This window comes from Oncorhynchus mykiss, chromosome 4 (genome assembly GCF_057628025.1).
Source record: "Oncorhynchus mykiss isolate SJ-2025 chromosome 4, ASM5762802v1, whole genome shotgun sequence".
Classification (NCBI taxonomy): Eukaryota; Metazoa; Chordata; class Actinopteri; order Salmoniformes; family Salmonidae; genus Oncorhynchus; species Oncorhynchus mykiss.
The window spans coordinates 54,135,622-54,161,880 of NC_143025.1; the positions used below are offsets into that span (position 1 = coordinate 54,135,622).

General features: G+C 40.3%; 1 protein-coding gene across 1 annotated transcript; it reads left to right on the plus strand.

The window, feature by feature from the left end:
• The first annotated feature begins 1,307 nt into the window (after positions 1-1,307).
• Positions 1,308-24,996, plus strand: LOC118964419 (NLR family CARD domain-containing protein 3-like). The gene is made up of 10 exons (XM_090232283.1): positions 1,308-1,377; positions 2,131-2,271; positions 5,996-6,112; positions 6,334-6,418; positions 6,548-6,749; positions 8,756-10,529; positions 10,815-10,988; positions 19,808-19,981; positions 20,497-20,543; positions 20,993-24,996. Exons 2-10 carry the CDS (start codon positions 2,147-2,149, stop codon positions 21,514-21,516), a joined length of 3,222 nt encoding a protein of 1,073 aa, XP_090088409.1. The 5' UTR covers positions 1,308-1,377; positions 2,131-2,146; the 3' UTR covers positions 21,517-24,996.
• Positions 24,997-26,259: the final 1,263 nt, after the last annotated feature.

Sequence of the window (26,259 nt, forward strand, 5' to 3'; positions counted from 1 at the left end):
GATATACCATTGATATACAGTACAGTGGATATACAGTTGATATACAGTGGATGTTCACATTTACGGTATCAGTATAAATATATCTAAGAGAGATGAACAGAGAGCTAATGCAGTTTCATTCAGTTATTTAGTGTACAGTTCAGAGATGGCTTGATGTGGTTTGCAGCATAGAGTGTATAGCCGTTTAGTCTCTATGGGCCAGGTGGCCAGTCGGTAAGGGCCACAGCATAGTCCTTTAGTCTCTATGAGCCAGATGGCCAGTTGGTGAGGGCCACAGCATAGTCCTTTTGTCTCTATGGGCCAGATAGCCAGTTGGTGAGGGCCACAGCATAGTCCTTTTGTCTCTATGGGCCAGATGGCCAGTCAGTGAGGGCCACAGCATAGTCCTTTAGTCTCTATGGGCCAGATGGCCAGTTGGTGAGGGCCACAGCATAGTCCTTTAGTCTCTATGGGCCAGATGGCCTGTTGGTAAGGGCCACAGCATAGTCCTTTTGTCTCTATGGGCCAGATGGCCAGTTGGTGAGGGCCACAGCATGGGGAAAGAAACTGTTCATATGGGGGCCTATAACATCTAATCACAGCAGCTGACAGTTGCAATTTCATTGCTAATAACTGCCTTATTTATATAAAGACATCATCTCTGTACAAATGTAGGATCTTAATATGATCACCCTGTTACAGGAAAACTAAAATGTGTAGTGTATTTGAGTGTATTTAAGCTTTAAAAAAGTTTCTGAAGATGATAAATTCAATTTTTCCATTTTAAAATGGTTAATTAATTATAGTCTACGTAATAATTCAAATGTCCTGTTACTGCAGGAAAATGTTCCTGCTGTAGCAAACTGGCTCAAATTAAGATCCATCATCTGTAGCAATATACCTCTCCAATGAATATGGCTCTATCAGGATATATATACCTCCCTCTAATGTATATGGATATTTCAGGATATATATACCTCTCTCTAATGGCTATATCAGGATATATATATACCTCTCTCTAATGGCTATTTCAGGATATATATACCTCTCTCTAATGGCTATATCAGGATATATATATACCTCTCTCTAATGGCTATTTCAGGATATATATACCTCTCTCTAATGGCTATATCAGGATATATATATACCTCTCTCTAATGGCTATTTCAGGATATATATACCTCTCTCTAATGTATATGACAATATCAGGATATATATACCTCTCTAATGTATATGACTCTATCAGGATATATATTCCTCTCTCTAATGAACATGGCTCTATCAGGACTCACTTTTGACCATTTTACATCTTTTATTTACTGTTGTTTAGGCTGGTTGAATGAGTTGCCTATGAAAGCTATTTCATCTGCAAGAAAACAGGCGGCTGCACCAGTGACTGTAAGTTATGTGATTTCCTCATATGAAATCAAAAATATGTTTGTAGCCTACGCAGTTACAAAATGGCTGTTGAAACTGTGACACATATTTCTCTGTAACATTAAATAAATGTGTTGGTATGTAGAAAAGACGGGCAGACTCTCGTAGGTCTAGGCTACCTACAAACTATTATAAGGCTATGATCGCTTTTCATGCTGACAAAACTGATGGTCTCTGTGAACTGATCTCAACAGGTTTAGGCTGGTTATCTATGATATGTAGGCTATAGCCGAGGTATAGACCTTGATCTACATATCACTAACAACCCACTACTATACATTATAACCTAGCCTACTTTACATAATATAAAATATCTTACCTGTTGCAAATAAACTTTCTGAATGGATATTTTTTTTCCCCCTCAGATCAATCACTCTCATTTTAGCCCTTCTGTCTACATTCTCAGATATATTTAGAAAAAAATAGATTGAAAGACAATAAATATCTTACTTTTAATTCACACAAATAATTGTGAGACATGGCCTTGTGTTGCTGTACTGTTTACCTTAACAAACAGTTACTTATTATTATTATTGACCGTTACCATGGAGATGTCATTTCACAACTACATATTCATATGATTGCATTAAATCACCTGACTGTTTCAATATGTCTGTTAGTAAATGTTTCATAAGAGATAATTAATAAATTATAACAATTGACATTAAATAATTACTGTGTTAACCACAACCAACATGCTGGATCTCTGTTTAGGGGTCAGTGCTCTAAAATGAGTCTCTCTGGGGAGAGAGAGGAGGGGGGCCCTGCCTCTAAAAGGCGCCTCTCTGGGGAGAGAGAGGAGGGACCTGCCTCTAAAAGGCGTCTCTCTGGGGAACATGACACCAAAGCTAAGAGGTGAGATGACAATTTTTGAAATAATTATTAAGAGTTTATTTCCAAAATGCATCACATTTGTTTTTTCATCAGAAATGGTTGCTTATGGGTACCTTCAATATTTCTGTTCTCAGATTATCAGTTAATAGATTTTAGATGGGTATATCTTTGAAAAAAATATTATTACTATTATTACAGCATGTCCTCTTTTCAAAATGTGGCTGATTTAAACAGACAGAATACATTTTCTAAATACGATTATTTTTATTTTTTACTATTTGTTTTTTCTGAATGGCTGCTGGATAATTTGATATGCACTGAAATCTTCATTTGAAGGCATTGAATTGAGCGAATGCTAGACAGGTTCACTGAGATGCAAACCAAATGGACATGTCTAGCTCATTGATTTGTAGATCTGACACAGTTGCTACTTCAGATTATGAGCCTAGCAGGTGTTGTGAATGAGTTATGTAGTACCCACAGAAGGCCACAGGGAGGAGCAAGAGAGCTAGAAACCCATACTGGTTTTTGCCTTAAAAACCCTAAACCTAACAATCAATCAAATGTATTTATAAAGCCCTTTTTACATCAGCAGATGTCACAAAGTGGTATACAGAAACTCTAACTCTACCTATTACCTATTTTAGCCTTAACCCTAATTCTAGGGTAGAGTAGAGTAGAACACTTCTAGAAACTATTTTAGTACTAAATAATAATTTTGATTATTTTGTTAATCAAAACCTGTCTGAGCATTTTGCTTTTATTTTTGTTTGTTATTTTATTATATTTATTATTGCAAGGCAAAACACTTGGTAAACAAGACACATTAGTTTTATTTTTCAAATGTGTTTTGAACTGGGTGACCAAGTAACCTCTATGTGAAAGTCCAGCAATTGGTGTGGGATAGGTGGGGCAGGTTTGAGACTGATCTAAATAATTAATGAGAAAAATACACTTTATTTTTCAGCTGCATCACCAATGTCAGTACATGAATTATTACCTTTTAATTGCTAAATATTTCCAGTAGATGGAAGCATAAGACCACGAAGCATCAGTTATAGGCTACAAGCAGCAATATGATTGACATAAAATAGAATGCAACCACAGACAAAATGTCCCATGATTTTCTAAAATTGTCACTCATTACTTTAGTTAGCTATTTATCTCGTATTAGGGCTGTGTTGCTTTTGGGAGAGCAAAAAAATAGTGACTATAGCAGATATTGAACCCCGGGTAAATATTCACCAGTCATAAACTCAACCCTAGTATACAAGCATTGTAAAAATGTATCTTAATATCTGATATTGAGAGTAAACAACCGCGGAATATAAAAGACAAGAGTGCATCTTCCAGCCCTCCAATAAATTACATTATGCAACCCTCCCGGTTAGTAAATTTACAGTGCCTTGCGAAGACAATGAACTTTGCGACCTTTTGCCACATTTCAGGCTTCAAACATAAAGATATAAAACTGTATTTTTTTGTGAAGAATCAACAACAAGTGGGACACAATCATGAAGTGGAACGACATTTATTGGATATTTCAAACTTTTTTTTAAAATCAAAAACTGAAAAATTGGGCGTGCAAAATTATTCAGCCCCCTTAAGTTGATACTTTGTAGCGCCACCTTTTGCTGCGATTACAGCTGTAAGTCGCTTGGGGTATGTCTCTATCAGTTTTGCACATCGAGAGACTGACATTTTTTCCCATTCCTCCTTGCAAAACAGCTCGAGCTCAGTGAGGTTGGATGGAGAGCATTTGTGAACAGCAGTTTTCAGTTCTTTCCACAGATTCTCGATTGGATTCAGGTCTGGACTTTGACTTGGCCATTCTAACACCTGGATATGTTTATTTTTGAACCATTCCATTGTAGATTTTGCTTTATGTTTTGGATCATTGTCTTGTTGGAAGACAAATCTCCGTCCCAGTCTCAGGTCTTTTGCAGACTCCATCAGGTTCTTCCAGAATGGTCCTGTATTTGGCTCCATCCATCTTCCCATCAATTTTAACCATCTTCCCTGTCCCTGCTGAAGAAAAGCAGGCCCAAACCATGATGCTGCCACCACCATGTTTGACAGTGGGGATGGTGTGTTCAGGGTGTTGCTTTTACGCCAAACATAACGATTTGCATTGTTGTCAAAAAGTTCAATTTTGGTTTCATCTGACCAGAGCACCTTCTTCCACATGTTTGGTGTGTCTCCCAGGTGGCTTGTGGCAAACTTTAAACAACACTTTTTATGGATATCTTTAACAAATGGCTTTCTTCTTGCCACTCTTCCATAAAGGCCAGGTTTGTGCAATATACGACTGATTGTTGTCCTATGGACAGAGTCTCCCACCTCAGCTGTAGATCTCTGCAGTTCATCCAGAGTGATCATGGGCCTCTTGGCTGCCTCTCTGATCAGTCTTCTCCTTGTATGAGCTGAAAGTTTAGAGGGACGGCCAGGTCTTGGTAGATTTGCAGTGGTCTGATACTCCTTCCATTTCAATACTATCGCTTGCACAGTGCTCCTTGGGATGTTTAAAGCTTGGGAAATCTTTTTGTATCCAAATCCGGCTTTAAACTTCTTCACAACAGTATCTCGGACCTGCCTGGTGTGTTCCTTGTTCTTCATGATGCTCTCTGCGCTTTTAACGGACCTCTGAGACTATCACAGTGCAGGTGCATTTATACGGAGACTTGATTACACACAGGTGGATTGTATTTATCATCATTAGTCATTTAGGTCAACATTGGATCATTCAGAGATCCTCACTGAACTTCTGGAGAGAGTTTGCTGCACTGAAAGTAAAGGAGCTGAATAATTTTGCACGCCCAATTTTTCAGTTGTTGATTTGTTAAAAAAGTTTGAAATATCCAATAAATGTCGTTCCACTTCATGATTGTGTCCCACTTGTTGTTGATTCTTCACAAAAAAATACAGTTTTATATCTTTATGTTTGAAGCCTGAAATGTGGCAAAAGGTCGCAAAGTTCAAGGGGGCCGAATACTTTCGCAAGGCACTGTACCTCAACATGCCCTTCACATTCACATAAAAACAAGTAATAATAAACATGTATCATCATTATACTACTAAACAGTAATCTGTTAAATGGTTTTTCAATCCTTCATCTTGCGTTAGCAGTGTGGAAAGGGACAGAAATAATCACACGTGAGTTTTCCTGTGGGGGGGAGTAGTGGTGTATCCAGGGAGAAAACTAAACTAATATTCTGAAAATTCATTTGTGGTCTTATGCTGCCATCTATTGGAATTATGTAGCAACTGCAGTAGTACTGAATAATGTGTAATTCCTTCAGAATTGCAAAACATACAATCTTCTAGTTAATTGTATCCCTTACAACCATAAAATAACCACTTATAGCATAACAAACAATTAAACTGACATAAACCAAAAACACCCTACATGTAGTTAATTGAGTTAATTACCAAATTGAGCAGGTTGGTCACATTTGAGAGTGAGGTATATACATAGCATTTTGCTAAAAAAAACATTTGACTCTCTGAAATGAAATCATCAAGTGATAGATTTTAAACAAATGTCTATGTCATTGAACCACCCCATGCCATGATTATATAGTGAAAAAACACAATTTATTTGATCATTTCTTTAAGCAATAAAATCAAATTCACCAACATTTCAGAAAATTGATACATAGCATTTTAGAATGAAAGTCTTCTTATGTTTCCCCATCTGAGCTCAGAGTAGATGAGAGATGTAATGTTTGTCTCTGTTGTGTTGAAGCCCAATCAAGCAGGAGAGACCAGCCTCACCTGTTCCCAGCTGTGTGTCCATGAAGAGTGACTGGTCTATGGGGCAACCTATAGAGTTTGGAGAGGGAGACTTTTCTACTGAACAAAGGTAAGAAGAACTCATGGGTCATCGTCAGTGAGTTAATAAACAAAACTGCCTATAGTCATTTCTCCTCTCCATTTTCCAAGTTATTTTTGTTGTTTTCATAATCCATAGGCTAATCCTTTGTCCATTTTCATAGTCCTAAAACAATGTTAAACAAACACAACTTGTGATTTTGTGTGTGCACTCCTTGGATGAGGAGATGTAATCTCATGTTTTGTCAACAGAAACCAACAGGAGAGATCGGAGTCAGGGATTCTCAGTGGTCAGTCTTCCCAGAGTCATCAAACAGATCTGGCCTCCATATTCAGTGTATGTGTTCCTGTTATGTACATTTGTTTTTGTTTACCTCAAGTAAAGTTGATCTGTCAATCATTCATTAATGTGTTGATGAGAAAGCATTTTGTCTCTTGCTTAACTTATTTACTTGATTTAATTCAGTTGCTTGAAGAGAATATTATGACATTTGTGAAGAACGAGCTGAAGATGTTCAAGAGGATTCTTAGTCCAGAACTCCCAGAAGGCTTTCAGGGTCAGAAGCAGGATAAGGACGTGGTGGATGCCAGAGAGGGGGCTCTGAAGATCGCACTGCACGTCCTGAGGAAAATGAACCAGAAGGAGCTTGCTGACATACTGGAGAAAAGTAAGAGCTGTCTGCCTCATGTTGAATGCTGTTTTATAACATTTAAAAGCTGTAACTAAAGTACAGCTAAAGTAGCTGTGTAACTCAATGATATTGTAGCAGCCTTAACACAACACAGAGTAGTAACCTCATCAAGTAGCAGCAGGGATGTTTTGTGTTTAGAGAGGGAGAGAGAGAGAGACCACATTAATAATACCATCAATGATACCAATAATAATATAATCAGTCACACCAGTCTGTAATGCATAATGAAAACATTTACACATGTATACAGTCAGTTAAGAGAATATACAATTTAAACTTTATAACATACAGTGCCTTGTGAAAGTATTCGGCCCCCTTGAACTTTGCGACCTTTTGCTACATTTCAGGCTTCAAACATAAAGATATAAAACTGTATTTTTTTGTGAAGAATCAACAACAAGTGGGACACAATCATGAAGTGGAACGACATTTATTGGATATTTCAAACTTTTTTATCAAATCAAAAACTGAAAAATTGGGCGTGCAAAATTATTCAGCCCCCTTAAGTTAATATTTTGTAGCGCCACCTTTTGCTGTGATTACAGCTGTAAGTCGCTTGGGGTATGTCTCTATCAGTTTTGCACATCGAGAGACTGAATTTTTTTCCCCATTCCTCCTTGCAAAACAGCTCGAGCTCAGTGAGGTTGGATGGAGAGCATTTGTGAACAGCAGTTTTCAGTTCTTTCCACAGATTCTCGATTGGATTCAGGTCTGGACTTTGACTTGGCCATTCTAACACCTGGATATGTTTATTTTTTGAACCATTCCATTGTAGATTTTGCTTTATGTTTTGGATCATTGTCTTGTTGGAAGACAAATCTCCGTCCCAGTCTCAGGTCTTTTGCAGACTCCATCAGGTTTTCTTCCAGAATGGTCCTGTATTTGGCTCCATCCATCTTCCCATCAATTTGAACCATCTTCCCTGTCCCTGCTGAAGAAAAGCAGGCCCAAACCATGATGCTGCCACCACCATGTTTGACAGTGGGGATGGTGTGTTCAGGGGGATGAGCTGTGTTGCTTTTACGCCAAACATAACGTTTTGCATTGTTGCCAAAAAGTTCAATTTTGGTTTCATCTGACCAGAGCACCTTCTTCCACATGTTTGGTGTGTCTCCCAGGTGGCTTGTGGCAAACTTTAAACAACACTTTTTATGGATATCTTTAAAAAATGGCTTTCTTCTTGCCACTCTTCCATAAAGGCCAGATTTGTGCAATATACGAGTGATTGTTGTCCTATGGACAGAGTCTCCCACCTCAGCTGTAGATCTCTGCAGTTCATCCAGAGTGATCATGGGCCTCTTGGCTGCATCTCTGATCAGTCTTCTCCTTGTATGAGCTGAAAGTTTAGAGGGACGGCCAGGTCTTGGTAGATTTGCAGTGGTCTGATACTCCTTCCATTTCAATATTATCGCTTGCACAATGCTCCTTGGGATGTTTAAAGCTTGGGAAATCTTTTTGTATCCAAATCCGGCTTTAAACTTCTTCACAACTGTATCTCGGACCTGCCTGGTGTGTTCCTTGTTCTTCATGATGCTCTCTGCGCTTTTGACGGACCTCTGAGACTATCACAGTGCAGGTGCATTTATACGGAGACTTGATTACACACAGGTGGATTGTATTTATCATCATTAGTCATTTAGGTCAACATTGGATCATTCAGAGATCCTCACTGAACTTCTGGAGAGAGTTTGCTGCACTGAAAGTAAAGGGGCTGAATAATTTTGCATGCCCAATTTTTCAGTTTTTGATTTGTTAAAAAAGTTTGAAATATCCAATAAATGTCGTTCCACTTCATGATTGTGTCCCACTTGTTGTTGATTCTTCACAAAAAAATACAGTTTTATATCTTTATGTTTGAAGCCTGAAATGTGGCAAAAGGTTGCAAAGTTCAAGGGGGCCGAATACTTTCGCAAGGCACTGTACTTACAATACTGTAGGCATTAAAACAGACGTAATATTAATATCCTCTGTGTTATTTCTAGATTCAGATGATCCTGCTGTGATTTGCCAACGTGAACTCAAATCTAATCTAAAGAAGAAGTTTCAATGTGTATTTGAGGGGATCGCTAAACAAGGAAACCCAACACTTCTCAATAAGATCTACACAGAGCTCTACATCACAGAGGGTGGAACTGGAGAGGTCAATAATGAACATGAGCTGAGACAGATTGAGACAACAACCAGGAAACAAGCAAGACCAGAAACTGCAATCAAATGTAACGACATCTTCAAACCCTTAACTGAACAAGACAAACTTATCAGAACTGTGCTGACTAAGGGAGTTGCTGGCATTGGAAAAACAGTCTCTGTGCAGAAGTTCATTCTGGACTGGGCTGAAGGAAAAGCAAATCAGGATGTCCAATTTGTATTTTCATTCCCTTTTCGGGAGCTGAATTTGATTAAAGAGGACAAACACACTTTCATTGAACTTCTCAATCACTTCTCGATGGAAACCAAACAATCAAGAATCTCCAAATACGACACGTACAAAGTTCTATTCATCTTTGATGGTCTGGATGAGTGCCGACTGCCCCTAGACTTCCAAAAGAACAAGATCTGTTGGGACGTCACAAAGTCAACCTCAGTGGATGTTCTGATGACAAATCTCATCAAGGGAAATCTGCTTCCCTCTGCTCTCATCTGGATAACTACCCGACATGCAGCAGCCAATAAGATCCCTTCAGGGTGTGTTGACCAGGTGACAGAGGTACGAGGGTTCAACGACCCACAGAAGGAGGAGTACTTCAGGAAGAGATTCAGTGATGAGGACCTGGCCAGCAGAATCATCTCACACATAAAGACATCAAGGAGCCTCCACATCATGTGTCACATTCCAGTTTTCTGTTGGATTGCTGCAACAGTCCTTGAACACATGTTGAGTACAGACAAGAGAGAAGAGATGCCAACGACTCTTACTGAGATGTACACACACCTTGTGGTGTTTCATACCAAACAAAAGAATGAAAAGTATCTTGGGAAAGAAGAGACAGGTCCACACTGGCATAAGGAGAGCATTCTGTCCCTGGGAAAGCTAGCTTTTCAACAGCTTGTGAATGGCAATCTGATTTTCTATGAAGAAGACCTGAAAGAGGCTGGTATTGATGTTTTTGAAGCCTCAGTGTACTCAGGATTGTGCACACAGCTCTTTAAAGAGGAATGTGGGCTGTACCAGAACAAGGTGTACTGCTTTGTTCATCTGAGCATTCAGGAGTTTCTGGCTGCTGTATATGTGTTCCTCTCATTCATTAACAACAATGAGAATCTAATGGACAAACTGCAAACAAAATACAAGTCTGAAGTTACTTTCTACAAGAGTGCTGTGGATAAAGCCTTACAAAGTGAGACAGGAAACCTGGATCTGTTCCTCCGCTTCCTTCTGGGCCTCTCAATGGAGTCCAATCAGAAGCACTTACGAGGTCTATTGACAAAGACAAGAAGCAGCTCAAAGAGCCATGAAGAAACAGTCAAGTACATCAAGGAGAAGATCAGGGAGAATCCCTCTCCAGAGAGGTGCATCAATCTGTTCCACTGTCTGAATGAACTGAATGACCATTCTCTAGTGGAGGAGATCCAAAGCTACCTGAGATCAGGAAGTCTCTCTAGAGACAACTTGTCACATGCACAGTGGTCTGCTCTGGTCTTTGTGTTGCTGACTTCAGAAAAGGACCTGGATGTGTTTGACCTGAAGAAATACTCCAGATCAGAGGAAGGTCTTCTGAGGCTGCTGCCAGTGGTCAAAGCCTCCACAGCTGTTCTGTGAGAACTTAAAATTAAGTATAAGAACTAATCATCAGGAATATTTATTAAGTTTAGAGAAAAATACGTGTTAAAATTAGTATATAATATTATATTGAATAACATATTGAATAAATGCATTGATTTTCACATTAGTATAACATTATGACCATACAATTCTAGGAGACCGGAGATGAATCTATGTTTTGTTTGAGAGAATAAACCAAATGCATCTGCATTGTCGTTATACACTACTGGTGTAAAATTAACAGTGTGTTTGTTATTGCATGATGATCTTTTTGTCAGGCTGTCAGGCTGTGGAGTCACAGAGGAAGGCTGTGCTTCTCTGGTCTCAGCTCTGAGGTCAAACCCCTCACATCTGAGAGAGCTGGATCTGAGTAACAATGACCTGAAGGATTCAGGAGTGAAGCTGCTCTCTGCTGTACTGGGGAATCCCCACTGTAAACTGGAGACTCTGAGGTCAGTATTCCTTGGACAGTGAAGCTTACAGTCTTAAATGTGGTGCTATGCTCCAGCATTTTGGATTTGAGATAGAATGTTTCATATTAGACAACAGTACACAATGTCACCTTTTATTTAAAGGTATTCATACATATACAGTGCCTTGCAAAAGTATTCGGCCCCCTTGAACTTTGCGACCTTTTGCCACATTTCAGGCTTCAAACATAAAGATATAAAACTGTATTTTTTTGTGAAGAATCAACAACAAGTGGGACACAATCATGAAGTGGAACGACATTTATTGGGTATTTCAAACTTTTTCAACAAATCAAAAACTGAAAAATTGGGCATGCAAAATTATTCAGCCCCTTTACTTTCAGTTTTTGTGGAAATTTCCTCTATTTACCAAATCATGGGAGCAAACCACACACACAAGTCAGAGTTAGTTATCAAAGTCCATCTTTAATTATATGAGCTCTATCACAACCCTGTGACTCTCAGATCGATTCAGTGTCTAACCATGAATTCTCTGAGAGCCCCCTTACAATGCAACTGAGTTCCTTTAATAGCAAAGACACACATAGTCAGACAGCATAGACATAATTCATCGTTCAGCTTTGTCTCCTTTCCCAGACCCCTGAACCATAAACCAAATCCTCCATATCAACAGGCATATATCAAATTGTCATTTATATACAACCAACTCTAAATACAACCAATCCTGGACAAGCTCACGGAGAGGAGAATGATTCCAGACACTGCCATCTCCGATGGGAAAACTAGGGAGTGAACTGGCACACACACAGTGGAACAAAACACATGTTTACACACGATGATACTTTGACCCCTCCCCTCTCTCCGCCCATGCAACTTAGTCTTGACATAGAACAGATACTGCAACCTGGCCACAGTATTATACAAAAATACCATTCTGATGAGAATTAACTTACACACATTTGATAAATATAAAACATCTTACATATGTTACCAAAAAATTCTGATTATCCCACGACACAGTGCAGCAAACTCTCTCCAGAAGTTCAGTGAGGATCTCTGAATGATCCAATGTTGACCTAAATGACTAATGATGATAAATACAATCCACCTGTGTGTAATCAAGTCTCCGTATAAATGCACCTGCACTGTGATAGTCTCAGAGGTCCGTTAAAAGCGCAGAGAGCATCATGAAGAACAAGGAACACACCAGTCAGGTCCGAGATACTGTTGTGAAGAAGTTTAAAGCCGGATTTGGATACAAAAAGATTTCCCAAGCTTTAAACATCCCAAGGAGCACTGTGCAAGCGATAATATTGAAATGGAAGGAGTATCAGACCACTGCAAATCTACCAAGACCTGGCCGTCCCTCTAAACTTTCAGCTCATACAAGGAGAAGACTGATCAGAGAGGCAGCCAAGAGGCCCATGATCACTCTGGATGAACTGCAGAGATCTACAGCTGAGGTGGGAGACTCTGTCCATAGGACAACAACAAGTCGTATATACTGCACAAATCTGGCCTTTATGGAAGAGTGGCAAGAAGAAAGCCATTTCTTAAAGATATCCATAAAAAGTGTCGTTTAAAGTTTGCCACAAGCCACCTGGGAGATACACCAAACATGTGGAAGAAGGTGCTCTGGTCAGATGAAACCAAAATTGAACTTTTTGGCAACAATGCAAAACGTTATGTTTGGCGTAAAAGCAACACAGCTGAACACACCATCCCCACTGTCAAACATGGTGGTGGCAGCATCATGGTTTGGGCCTGCTTTTCTTCAGCAGGGACAGGGAAGATGGTTAAAATTGATGGGAAGATGGATGGAGCCAAATACAGGACCATTCTGGAAGAAAACCTGATGGAGTCTGCAAAAGACCTGAGACTGGGACGGAGATTTGTCTTCCAACAAGACAATGATCCAAAACATAAAGCAAAATCTACAATGGAATTGTTCAAAAATAAACATATCCAGGTGTTAGAATGGCCAAGTCAAAGTCCAGACCTGAATACAATCGAGAATCTGTGGAAAGAACTGAAAACAGCTGTTCACAAATGCTCTCCATCCAACCTCACTGAGCTCGAGCTGTTTTGCAAGGAGGAATGGGGAAAAAAATTCAGTCTCTCGATGTGCAAAACTGATAGAGACATACCCCAAGCAACTTACAGCTGTAATCGCAGCAAAAGGTGGCGCTACAAAGTTTTAACTTAAGGGGGCTGAATCATTTTGCACGCCCAATTTTTCAGTTTTTGATTTGTTAAAAAAGTTTGAAATATCCAATAAATGTCTTTCCACTTCATGATTGTGTCCCACTTGTTGTTGATTCTTCACAAAAGAATACAGTTTGATATCTTCATGTTTGAAGCCTGAAATGTGGCAAAAGGTCACAAAGTTCAAGGGGGCCGAATACTTTCGCAAGGCACTGTATATTTTACCGTTTAGAAATGAAAGCACTTTATGTATCTAGTTCTCTCATTTGAAGAAGTCTTAATTATTTGTACAAATTCACTTATATTGTATGATAGTAGTCATAAGTTTAGTAGTTGGTCCCATATTCCATGCCTGCAGTGATCACATCAAGCTTGTGTTTCTACAAACTTGTTGAATGCATTTGCAGTTTGTCTTGGTTGTGTTTTGGATGATGTTTTTCCTAATAGAAACTGGATGGTGAATAATGTCCTGTCATTTTGGAGTCACTTCACTTGTATTGTCAGTAAGAATAGAATATGTTTCTGAACACCTTTACATTCATGTGGATGCTACCATGATTATGAATAGTCATGAATGAATCGTGAATAATGACAAATAACAAAGTTATAGAGGCACAAAGATCAAACCCCCTCTGTTATTGGTAATGGTGAGAGGTTAGCATGTTTCGTTGTAGCCTCTGTTATTGGTAATGGTAAGAGGTTAGCATGTTTTGTTGTAGCCTCTGTTATTGGTAATGGTGAGAGGTTATCATGTTTTGTTGTATCCTCTGTTATTGGTAATGGTGAGAGGTTAGCATGCTTTGTTGTAGCCTCTGTTATTGGTAATGGTGAGAGATTAACATGTTTTGTTATAGCCACTGTTATTGGTAATGGTGAGAGGTTAGCATGTTTTGTTGTTTCCTCTGTTATTGGTAATGGTGAGAGGTTAGCATGTTTTGTTGTAGCCTCTGTTATTGGTAATGGTGAGAGGTTAGCATGTTTTGATGAAGCCTCTGTTATTGGTAATGGTGAGAGGTTAGCATGTTTTTTTGTAGCCTCTGTTATTGGTAATGGTGAGAGGTTAGCATGTTTTGTTGTAGCTTCTGTAACTTTCTCACTCATTATTATTCAGAATTCATTAATGATTTGTATTAATCATGGCATCATCAGGATTCATTTAGTAGTGTTTAGAAACATGTCTACTCGCTTAGAAAAGTAATCCAGTCAACATACAGTATATCACAAAAGTGAGTACACCCCTCACATTTGTGTAAATATTTGAGTGTATCTTTTCATGTGACAACATTGAAGAAATGACACTTTGCTACAATGTAAAGTAGTGAAAATGTCCAAATTGGGCCCAATTAGCCATTTTCCCTCCCCAGTGTCATGTGACTCGTTAGTGTTACAAGGTCTCAGGTGTGAATGGGGAGCAGGTGTGTTAAATTGTCATCGCTCTCACACTCCCTCATACTGACTTGTCGCTGGACGTTCAACATGGCATCTCATGGCAAAGAACTCTCTGAGGATCTGAAAAAAAGAATTGTTGCTCTACATAAAGATGGCCTGGGCTATAAGAAGATTGCCAAGACACTGAAACTGAGCTGTAGCACGGTGGCCAAGACCATACAGCGGTTTAACTGGACAGGTTCCACTCAGAACAGGCCTCGCCATGGTCGACCAAAGAAGTTGAATGCACGTGCTCAGCGTCATATCCAGAGGTTGTCTTTGGGAAATAGACGTATGAGTGCTGCCAGCATTGCTGCAGAGGTTGAAGGGGTGTGGGGTCAGCCTGTCAGTGCTCAGGCCATACGCCGTACAGTGCATCAAATTGGTCTGCATGGCTGTCGTCCCAGAAGGAAGCCTCTTCTAAAGATGATGCACAAGAAAGCCCACAAACAGTTTGCTGAAGACAAGCAGACTAAGGACATGGATTACTGGAACCATGTCCTGTGGTCTGATGAGACCAAGATAAACTTATTTGGTTCAGATGGTGTCAAGCGTGTGTGGCAGCAACCAGGTGAGGAGTACAAAGACAAGTGTGTCTTGCCTACAGTCAAGCATGGTGGTGGGAGTGTCATGGTCTGGGGCTGCATAAGTGCTGCCGGCACTGGGGAGCTACAGTTCATTGAGGGAACCATGAATGCCAACATGTACTGTGACATACAAAAGCAGAGCATGATCCCCTCCCTTCGGAGACTGGGCCGCAGGGCAGTATTCCAACATGATTACGACCCCAAACACACCTCCAAGACGACCACTGCCTTGCTAAAGAAGCTGAGGGTAAAGGTGATGGACTGGCCAAGCATGTCTCCAGACCTAAACCCTATTGAGCATCTGTTGGGCATCCTCAAACGGAAGGTCTCTAACATCCACCAGCTCCGTGATGTCGTCATGGAGGAGTGGAAGAGGACTCCAGTGGCAACCTGTGAAGCTCTGGTGAGCTCAATGCCCAAGAGGGTGTCCTGGAAATGATGGTGGCCACACAAAATATTGACACTTTTGGCCCAATTTGGACATTTTCACTTAGGGGTGTACTCAATTTTGTTGCCAGCGGTTTAGACATTAATGGCTGTGTGTTGAGTTATTTTGAGGGGACAGCAAATTTACACTGTTATACAAGCTGTACACTCACTACTTTACATTGTAGCAAAGTGTCATTTCTTCAGTGTTGTCAAATGAAAATATATACTCAAATATTTACAAAAATGTGAGGGGTGTACTGTTACTGTAATATAGTTATTCCAATATGTTTTCATTAATTGAATTCCCTTAATCTATTTTATGAGAATTTGTAAGATGCTTGTTTGCATAAAAAAGACGGAGACCAGTCTTTTCAATAATAGGTAACAGAATTTATTCTCGGGGCGCGCTGCCACGTTACCACGAGCAACAGTTTATATACAATAACATGACGTCATTTCATTGCTTCTAAAATGAATCTCCTCCTCTCGACCGAGACAAAGGGAACTTTAAAAGTTAATTCAAAGTTCATTCTGACCCACTAGCACATACACAGGACACACAACACAACTAAATTAACTTTTGAACCCTCACCATTATCGATCAGCACTTAGCTGACAGTTCTAATTAACAGAAAAAATACTTATTTTTCACCATAATTTGCAAATAAATTCATTAAAAATCCTACAATGCGATTTTCTGGATTTTTTTTCTCTTTTTAAGGGGGAGAACTTGCACAATTGGCGGCTGACTAAATACTTTTTTTTTGTTCCACATAATGGAAACAGATTATAATGTTAGACCACATGAACTTTCCTGCTCAAATTAACTGGTGTTACTTAAACAATCAAACCAGGAATCAATAACCATCAGAATCCATTATCACTATGTTTTACGATTCAGACATTCAAATCTCCCTTTCTCATAGCCAAATACAGTCCAAATATACAACACAAATCAATGATGCCCACCTAGCGAATCTGTTGCTAGTTTTTAGCATCTTTCCTGACTACCTTGACGACTTACAGCTACTTTTTAAAATCTATTTGGAAATGTTTATCAACTTCTAAAAAGTGACTCAAAACAATATGCACGCATTTTCCTTCTAAAAGACACAAACTATTTTCTCCGTCACCCCCAGTCACAACATAATTTCCGTGGCGACAAAAGTGCCTTGCAAGTGATGTCATCAACAAGCGCTCAACCTAGACCCAAGCCGCAGCGATTTTCAATGAATTGTAAATAATTGTTGGCTGTCTGTAGCAACAGTAGTAGGGGTTCGATAAACCAAACCTAATTTATCACATCTGTTGAATCTTGAAATAGAACTTACAACATCAATCAACATCTCTCATCTCTCAATTCGCTAAATTTATAAGAACATTTCGATGGGCACAATTCTATCGTAATTGTCTCTTCATTATTATTTAAAATTCATTAGATTTAAGTAACTGTCTCGTCTTTGATTCAGCACTCTATTCCCAATACATTATTCAAACAGACCATTTAGTGAACAGACATCGTCTTGCATCAAAATTCGCTTCGTTATTATTTTAATTTGAATGAATTAGTCTATTAATTTAACCTAAACAATCTATTAAAAACGTTCAATTTATATCTTATACAAACACTAGCAACCATATCTTTCTTGGCAAAACATACAATTAGTTTAATTACAATCAAAAGCTCTGAATTTAGTCAACGCCTTGGCTGGGAACTGAACCCGGGACTCCAGTTTGGAAGGCAGCTATGTTCACCACTATACCATCAACGGTATGTAAGTGACTAAGATTCTCCGCAAATAGACCCAATTTACAATTGTCTGTATTCGTAACTCCGGCATTGGGACAACAGAAAATAGCCCTAATTTAAAAGCCCAAGCTTTCCCTCAGTGAGGATTCTCATTAATCTCACTCTCCTCTATCAGAAATTAGGAATAGTTACTATTGTGACTCTTGCTAAAATATTAGGTCTCACATTTGAACGAATTATCGTTCCTTCTTTAAACTTACTCCTCCATGTCGGGCCAAAATAGGTGTTCCTCTTATCTCTACCCTGCATTATTCCTCATCTCCCGTTAATTCCGGGACCTCCTTTGAGGATTTACTACCTATTGCTAGTTAAATCCTTACCGTTACTAGTAGGTATGGTATTATAATCACTTATCTATGCCTTTCTATTTTTTTTTTACCTTCTATGTGTGTGTATTTATCGTTACACAGTTACTTCAGTTGCTCTCCTGTCTGACTATGTGTGTGTCTCTTTAATGATAATCAATGTGTATGGGTTTCTATATTTATTTCTCCTTTCTGGAAACTTCGTCTATAGATTTGACTTTTGATCGGACATTAAATTTCACCCGTATACAATTATAAGCTCATTATAAACTATTGTTCCTTAGGACTGTCAACATTAATATCTCATATCTCACTTCTCTAGACCTCCGTGGATATTACTTTCTTTCAGTATTGAATAGGTTAAGTTTTTCCGTTCGCCTAGGATTACTCTGCCTTCTCACCAAGCCTAATTTATCCTCACCCGTTTTAGTATATCTATCCGCTAGTTTTCATAACAGATAGACTACTTAGGTTAACTTTATTTAGGTATGTCTTTTGAATGAATGGCTATCCTATTTGTACAGAACGACCGTCCTATCTAACAAAACGTACTATATCACTTCCTTCCGTTATGTTTATTTGTGGTAGAATTCGTTACCAAGGTCATTTCGGACCTTCTCTCTTCCTTCCTATCGATTTTGGTTAAAACACAAAGTAGAAGCCTAGTGTATTTGTTCAGAATATTCAAGCACCTATCATTGATTCAAAAATATCTTAAATAATTCCTCCCAAATTCGAGAATAAAGACTATTTACCGTCGTCCTGTAGACTGGGAAAAGAAATGCCGGTTCGATTCCGTCACCTTCTCTGTCGCCCTTAGATCTTAATACCGGCCTGTTGTTTTTTTAAACCTCAATCCAGAGGCCAGGTCTTTAAATAATGAGTCCAGACCTGTCCGTGCACGGCTTTCGGCTTTCCCTTCGGACGACAGAGGCAAATTTGTGGAATCCACTCGTAGGACCAATTGTTACTGTAATTTAGTTATTCCAATATGTTTTCATTAATTTAATTCCCTTAATATATTTTATGAGAATTTGTAAGATTCTTGTTTGCATAAAATAGAAGGAGACCAGTCTTTTCAATAATAGGTAGCAGAATTTATTCTCGGAGTGCGCTGCCAGGTTACCACGAGCAACAGTTTATATACAATAACATGACGTCATTTCATTGCTTCTAAAATGAATCTCCTCCTCTCGACCGAGACAAAGGGAACTTTAAAAGTTAATTCAAAGTTCATTCTGACCCACTAGCACATACACAGGACACACAACACAACTAAATTAACTTTTGAACCCTCACCATTATCGATCACCACTTAGCTGACAGTTCTAATTAACAGAAAACCTAGGAATGCACTCACTGCCTTATTTAAAACACCCCAGAGCTCAGTTTTGTCGGTTCAACCATAGGTTAACTACCTTATCTGCTTACTTAATCCACAACCCATTCCTTTCTGCCTAGTTGGAATGGTGTTCATTAACTTGAATTGCTCCTTGTCCGTGTCACACAATCCCTTCTTATGAACTCATATTGTTAATCAGATATAATAAAACAGAGTATAAGTTTACTTAGTTACAGTTCCATTTAAAATTAGAATATTGTTCAGTCATTTATTCATAATATTCCTAACATGTAATCACTTTTGTGATATACTGTACATCATTCAGTTATTATTGGGCAAAACACAACCAAAACAAACTGCAAATGCAACCAACGAGTTTGAGGCCGACTAAACTTTTGATGACTTATAGAGCCACATTTAAAATGTTAGCTTCACTGTCAAAATATATATGGTGTGGACTGTATACTCAATACAATCTAAATCTGATACCTCACTGTTTGTCTTTTGACTGATACTGCTTTTTAAACTGGTCTTGTCAGTCTACTCAAATATTTGTACTATACATGTTTCTATCTGCAGGCAATAATTTGATCATTTATCATTTTCTGAATCATTAATTTATGAAAAGATATGTCAGGTTTCAGGACACTGACGTATCTGAAAAAAATTTACTGCCACTATTTTCACCACCAAAGAATATCAGTGTAGTTGTAATATGATTTGACTCTTTGCAGGCTGTCACGCTGTCTAGTCACAGAGGAAGGCTGTGCTTCTCTGGTCTCAGCTTTGAGGTCAAACCCCTCACACCTGAGAGAGCTGGACCTGAGCTACAATCATCCAGGAGACTCAGGAGTCAGACTGCTCTCTGCTGGACTGGAGGATCCACACTGCAGATTGGAGAAACTCAAGTATGTAGAGGGTTTATGTCAATATTCATATCAGACATGTTTGACTTATCAGGCTAGTTAAGACAAACATTCTTACCACCACTTGGACAAAGTTATATACTGACTGTGTGTGTGTGTGTCCAGTATGTGTGTGTGTCCAGTGTGTCTGTGTTTCCAGTTTGTGTGTGTGTGTGTGCGTATCCGGTGTATGTGTGTGTGTGTGTGTATGTCCAGTGTGAAACACACACTCACACACTGGACACACACACACACACACACACACACACACACACACACACACAGGACAGCACTCACACTAGACACACACACAGGACACACACATACACACTGGACACACACTGGACAAACACTGAACACACACACACAGACAAACATTCTTATGCTTGACTGTGTGTGTGTGTGTGTGTGTGTGTGTGTGTGTGTGTGTGTGTGTGTGTGTGTGTGTGTGTGTGTGTGTGTGTGTGTGTTCAGGTGTATAACTCAATGACTGTCTGTTCTTCTGCTTACCGCTACAGTGTGGAACATGGTGGAGAGTACACAATGAAACCTGGGCTTAGAAAATGTGAGTGTTGACTGCTGTGAAGAATATAACTAAGAATAAGTCTTAATTTAAGTTAAAGTTAAAGACCACCATCATTACTTACTTGGTCACATTAAATATCAGCTGTAGTTCTACAGAAGCAGAAATCAGGGACTCCAAAGTTTACAAAGAGTTGCGTTGACAATGTGTGTGTGTGGCGTGTTCGTGTTACATAAGAAATGTGTGTTTGTGTTCATGCATGCATACAGGTGTGTGTGTGTGTGTGTGTGTGTGTGTGTAATTAATGGGAATAAGTGTGTTTTATATTACCATACAGTATAACATATGATCATTCAACAAGTCTCAAGTTACCTTAAACTCTCCTTTTGATACCTAGAAACATCTACATTAAATGAATTAGTGAAAAGTGAGTTAACATTCTAATGTGAATGATGATGAATTCTAATATTGTGTCTGGTTTCATCCATCAGATGTCTGTGATCTCACACTGGACCTAAACACAGTAAACAGACTTCTCTCTCTGTCTGAGGAGAACAGAAAGGTGACATGTAGGACAGAGAAGCAGCCATATCCTGATCAACCGGAGAGATTTGAGGACAGAGAACAGGTGCTGTGTAGAGAGGGTCTGACTGGGCGCTGTTACTGGGAGGTAGAGTGGAGTGGGAGAAGGGCTGGTATAGGAGTGACATATAAAGGAATCAGCAGGAGAGGAAGGGTTAAGGACTGTGGGCTTGGATGGAATGACAAGTCCTGGAGTCTGTTCTGCTCTGACAACAGTTACATTGCCTGGCACAATAATAGTGACACTACCATAAACGTCCACCCCTCCAGCTCCCACAGAGTAGGAGTGTATCTGGACTGGTCAGCCGGCACTCTGTCCTTCTATAGAGCCTCCTCTGACACACTGACCCACCTTATCACATTCACCTCCACATTCACTGAGCCCCTCTATCCAGGGTTTTGGGTTTATGAAGACTCCTCAGTGTCCCTGTAAATAATCACCTGACACACACACAAACATGCACTGACACACACACAAACTCTCACACACACACACTGACACTGACACGCACACACACACACACACACACTGGACACACACTGATACACATACACCGAATTCCACGGACTCCCACCGCAAGCTCTGTACCTTTTCACCAGCTGGCTAGCTGCAATCCGAGTGTCTACTTCTGGCTAACTTCTCTGTCCTTGCTACTAGCTAGAGGTCAGCTAACTTCTGCTATCGGTCATCAGCTAACCTTTAGCTGGGAAAACTCTCGCCAGTCAACGCGATTCTAGCCAGAGCATACCAGACCTGTCTTCTCTCCATTTCCCCGTATTATTCCCTCCGCAGGCTCTGTACCTTTTCGCCTGTCTCATCCAACCTACTGCTGGCTAACGTCTCTGTCCCGAAGCTAGCACCACTTCGCCTGGAGCTAGCCCATGCTAGACCCATTTTCCGGCTAGCTGAAGAGTTCCATCAGCCACTCCTGGGCTACAACACCTATTTTTTTTTTAATTGCTAATTGGCCTGGACCTGTTTTACTGCCGGTGCAGAGCCCCACCGGGCCGTCACAACTGGACAACCAACGTTATCTGCCTGAGGGGGTTATTCAACTGGTCCCTCCGTCGCGACATCACCTGAATGCCCATCTGCTAACTGCTGCCTGCTAACGTGAGCTGTCTGGAGCATTTTGGCTGCTAGATGAATAGGTCCACCGGACATTTTTTGGGGTTACTATACCTATTTTACCAATTGGACTGGTCCCCTTTACCACACGGAACACCACTAATCCATCACGACTGGTCTACCGATGGAAACGCACGATGAGGCTATAACGACACCAGACACACAAACACAAACTTACTTGACACACACACACACACACACTGGACACACTCAGACACACACACTGGACACACACACACTGGACACATAAACCCACACACCTGACAAACACTCAGGACACACACACAAACACACGCACACACACAGATTGGACACAAACACACACACACACAGGACACACACACACAGAATGGACACACACACACTGGACACATACACACACACACATACACAGACTGGACACAAACACACACTCGCTTGACATACACACACTGGAGGCACACACACTGGACACACACACACACACACACACACACACACACACAGACACTGGACACACACTGGATACACACACTCGACACACACACTGAATACACACACACATACACACAAAGACAGTCACACACAACGGACACACAAATACAAACACACACACACACACTGGAGACACAAACAGACAAACACACTGGACACATACATACACACACACACACCCATAATGGACACACACAGAGGACACACAAACACACACACTGGACACACAAACACAAACTCACTTGACACACACACACACAAACTGGACACAATAACACACACACACACTGGACACATAAACACACACAGACTGGATACAGACACACAGACACACACACACACACCCACACTGGACACACAGACACTGGACACACACACAGACACACACACTGGACACATAAACAGACAAACAGACTGGACACTAACACACACACACACACACACTGGACACAGACACACTGGACACACACACACACACACACACACACAGTCACAGGGCACACACACAGACACTGGACACACAGACTGGATACACACTCAACACACACACTGGACAAACACACACACTGGACACAAACACACACACACACACAGACTGGACACAGACACACAAACACACACACTTGACACACATGTCACACACACACACACTTGACACACACACAAAGGACACTCACACACACACACACACACACACACACACACAGGGCACACACACACACTGGACACACACATACACTGGACACACACATTGGACACACACACACACACACACACTGAACACACACTGAACAGACACACACATATACACACTGGACACACACACACACACCCCCTGGACACACACACACATACACACTGGACACACACTGGACACACACACACACACACACACACACACACTGGACACACACACACTGGACACACACACACACACACACACCCACTGGACACACACACTTGACACACTCTTGACACACACACACTGGACACTCACACACTGGACACACACACACACTGGACACAAACACAGGGCACGCACACACACTGGACACACACACACACACATACTGGACACACACATACTCGATACACACACACACCCACTGGACACACACACACACACTGGACACACAAGTTAGGAATATACAGTGATTAAAGGAAAGGACATTTATTCAACTGTGAAGATGAACTGAGGAATTAAAAACTGCTAAATGAGCGAAGTGAATAAAGATCACATGACTGAGGAAACTATTGCTGTGTTTGAGGACAATACTGAAGTGAGTGACAATCAGGAGCATATTGAGAAATGAAAAATGGCTGGAATTGTTGGAACCATTGGACAGTTTTATGAAAGTATTGAGCAGGGGACCTCATATACAGAACGGTTTGAATATTTTGTTCTTGTAATTTACATTGATGAGGACAACATTGTACTTACAGTTTTTGGTGTAATGGGGCCAAAGACATTTAATTTACTAGTCAGCCTGCTACAGCCAGACAGAACAGGTAACAAGACGTATGGGGATATTGTGGAGATATTTAAAGGACATTTTTCAGCAGAACCACTAGTTAATGCTGAAAGGTTCAGGTTCCACAGGAAACATCAGGAAGAGGGAGAATCAGTACCAATGTTTGTTGCTGAATTAAAGAAACTATCAGAACACTATGAGTTGAATGGTGTTCTAAATGACATCATAAGAGACAGACTAGAATGTGGGCTACGGAGTGAAGCTACACTAAAGAGACTGTTGACTGAAAGTCATCTGACCTTGGGGAAGGACATTGAAATCTGTGTGTCCATGGAACTAGCTGCTAAAGAAGCTCACCAGTTGAGTTCATCAGGAACTTAGCTTGTTCATTTAACAATCCTAATCACCAGCTGATACATTGTAATGTCATACACAGAGTACACCTTCCACCTAGAAAACATCCTTTAATGAAAATCATAACCTCTCCTCTGTGTGATCTATGTCATCAAGGTGCCTTGGGCTCCTTTCTGCAGAAGCAGTTTTTTTACTTTGCTCTTTAATTATTTGTTACTGTTATTTCATATTTATAACATTTTTATTTGATTTGCTCTTCAATTATTTGTAACTTTTATTTGTTGTTTTTGGGGGTATTTTTCTTAAATCTGCATAAGGGCTTGTAAGTCAGCATTTCACTGTAAGGTCTACCGACACCTGTTGAATTAGGTGCATGTGACAAGTAAAATTTGATTTGATTTGATATGTAGCACAACAACAATTGAGAGCTGGTTATCTGCAACTGAAACTATAAAATAACTACTGTTGTAGGTTTTATACCCAACAGATTGCCTGTTCATCATAATTTTAGTGCAAATGTGAACCTTACTGATTTTACTATTATGATTGTATTTACATACAATAACTAGTATACTATTATATGTATATTTTAACAGTATTGTGTCTATTCCTGCAGCTATTTGTTCTTGTCTTTGTTCCATTAAAATCACAAAAAAAGTTAATGTGCACAGAGAAAATCAGAGACGGGAAATCAAGTCACATGCTTCCACTGTGGCAAGGTGGGACATCAGACTTCTACATGCTGGTGTAAGGACACGGATTGCCTGTGGTAAGAAAATGCACATTTGACAAAACCTCTAGAAACAATAAGAGAACAGAAAATGCTAAACGGGAAACAAGAAACAGACATTCCAATGAAAGACAAAGAGACATGTTCACACTGTTGAATAAGCGAACACTGAGGTGAGTGACTCAGCAGACCAGGAAGTCACACTGAAACACCTTCCACTCCAACCAGCGTCCCTCGTGTTAAAGACTTACACAGGTGAATCTGTCGCTGTGAGAGGCATCACTGATGTCACAGTTCAGGTAAACAGACAAACTGAAAAGCTGCCTCTCTATGTTGTGAAGGGAGACTATGCATCACTACTGGGATGTTCAAAGTTGGAGAAAATCACACTTGCCATCAGTGCAGACAATGACACTGCCATCTACCTGCCATCTTAAAGAAACAGACGGATTTAATGGACAGCAGGGTAGTATGAACGACATTACAGGGAAGCTTAGCATTAAGTCAGACAGCAAACCAACAGTCAATGCTGACTTGGAGGCTTTAGTCAAGAACAAAGTACTGGAGCCGGTAAGCATGAGCGAATGCATGAGCAACACCCATCTACCAGTCCTTAACCTGGTCTTTCAGCATATCAGAACACCCATCTACCAGTCCTTAACATTAGAACCACCTGGTCTTTCAGCATATAAGTACCCACTAGAGAAAGTTGCCAGATATCCACTTTATCATATGTGTTACATCAGCTCCTGCCACTCCTTTTCTCTCTCTCCCTCTCTGTGTGGGCAAAGGCAGGTGTGCTGGAGTCAGAGAAGATCCCGACCAGCTGCAACCTGTTCCATAATCAAGATCTCTACAAATACTCAGTCCTGCCACTTCCACACTGCCAGATAGTAGCCTCTCCTCAGTCTGTCTGCGTTTTAGCCATTGGCTCATGCATAGATCCTGTTTTCGTGTTGTGCCCGTTTTCCGTTGCCTGGTGCTGTTTTCTCTCCCTCTCGCTGACCTCCGTCTCAG

What these genes read in the sequence shown, in the direction of transcription:
- LOC118964419 (XM_090232283.1), top strand. Translation starts at nt 2,147, where the DNA reads ATGAGTCTCTCTGGGGAGAGAGAGGAGGGGGGCCCTGCCTCTAAAAGG. An exon ending in AAAGCCTCCACAGCTGTTCT is followed by an intron (nt 10,530 to 10,814) that starts GTGAGAACTTAA and finishes TCTTTTTGTCAG; the next exon opens with GCTGTCAGGCTGTGGAGTCA. An exon ending in GAAACCTGGGCTTAGAAAAT is followed by an intron (nt 20,544 to 20,992) that starts GTGAGTGTTGAC and finishes TTCATCCATCAG; the next exon opens with ATGTCTGTGATCTCACACTG.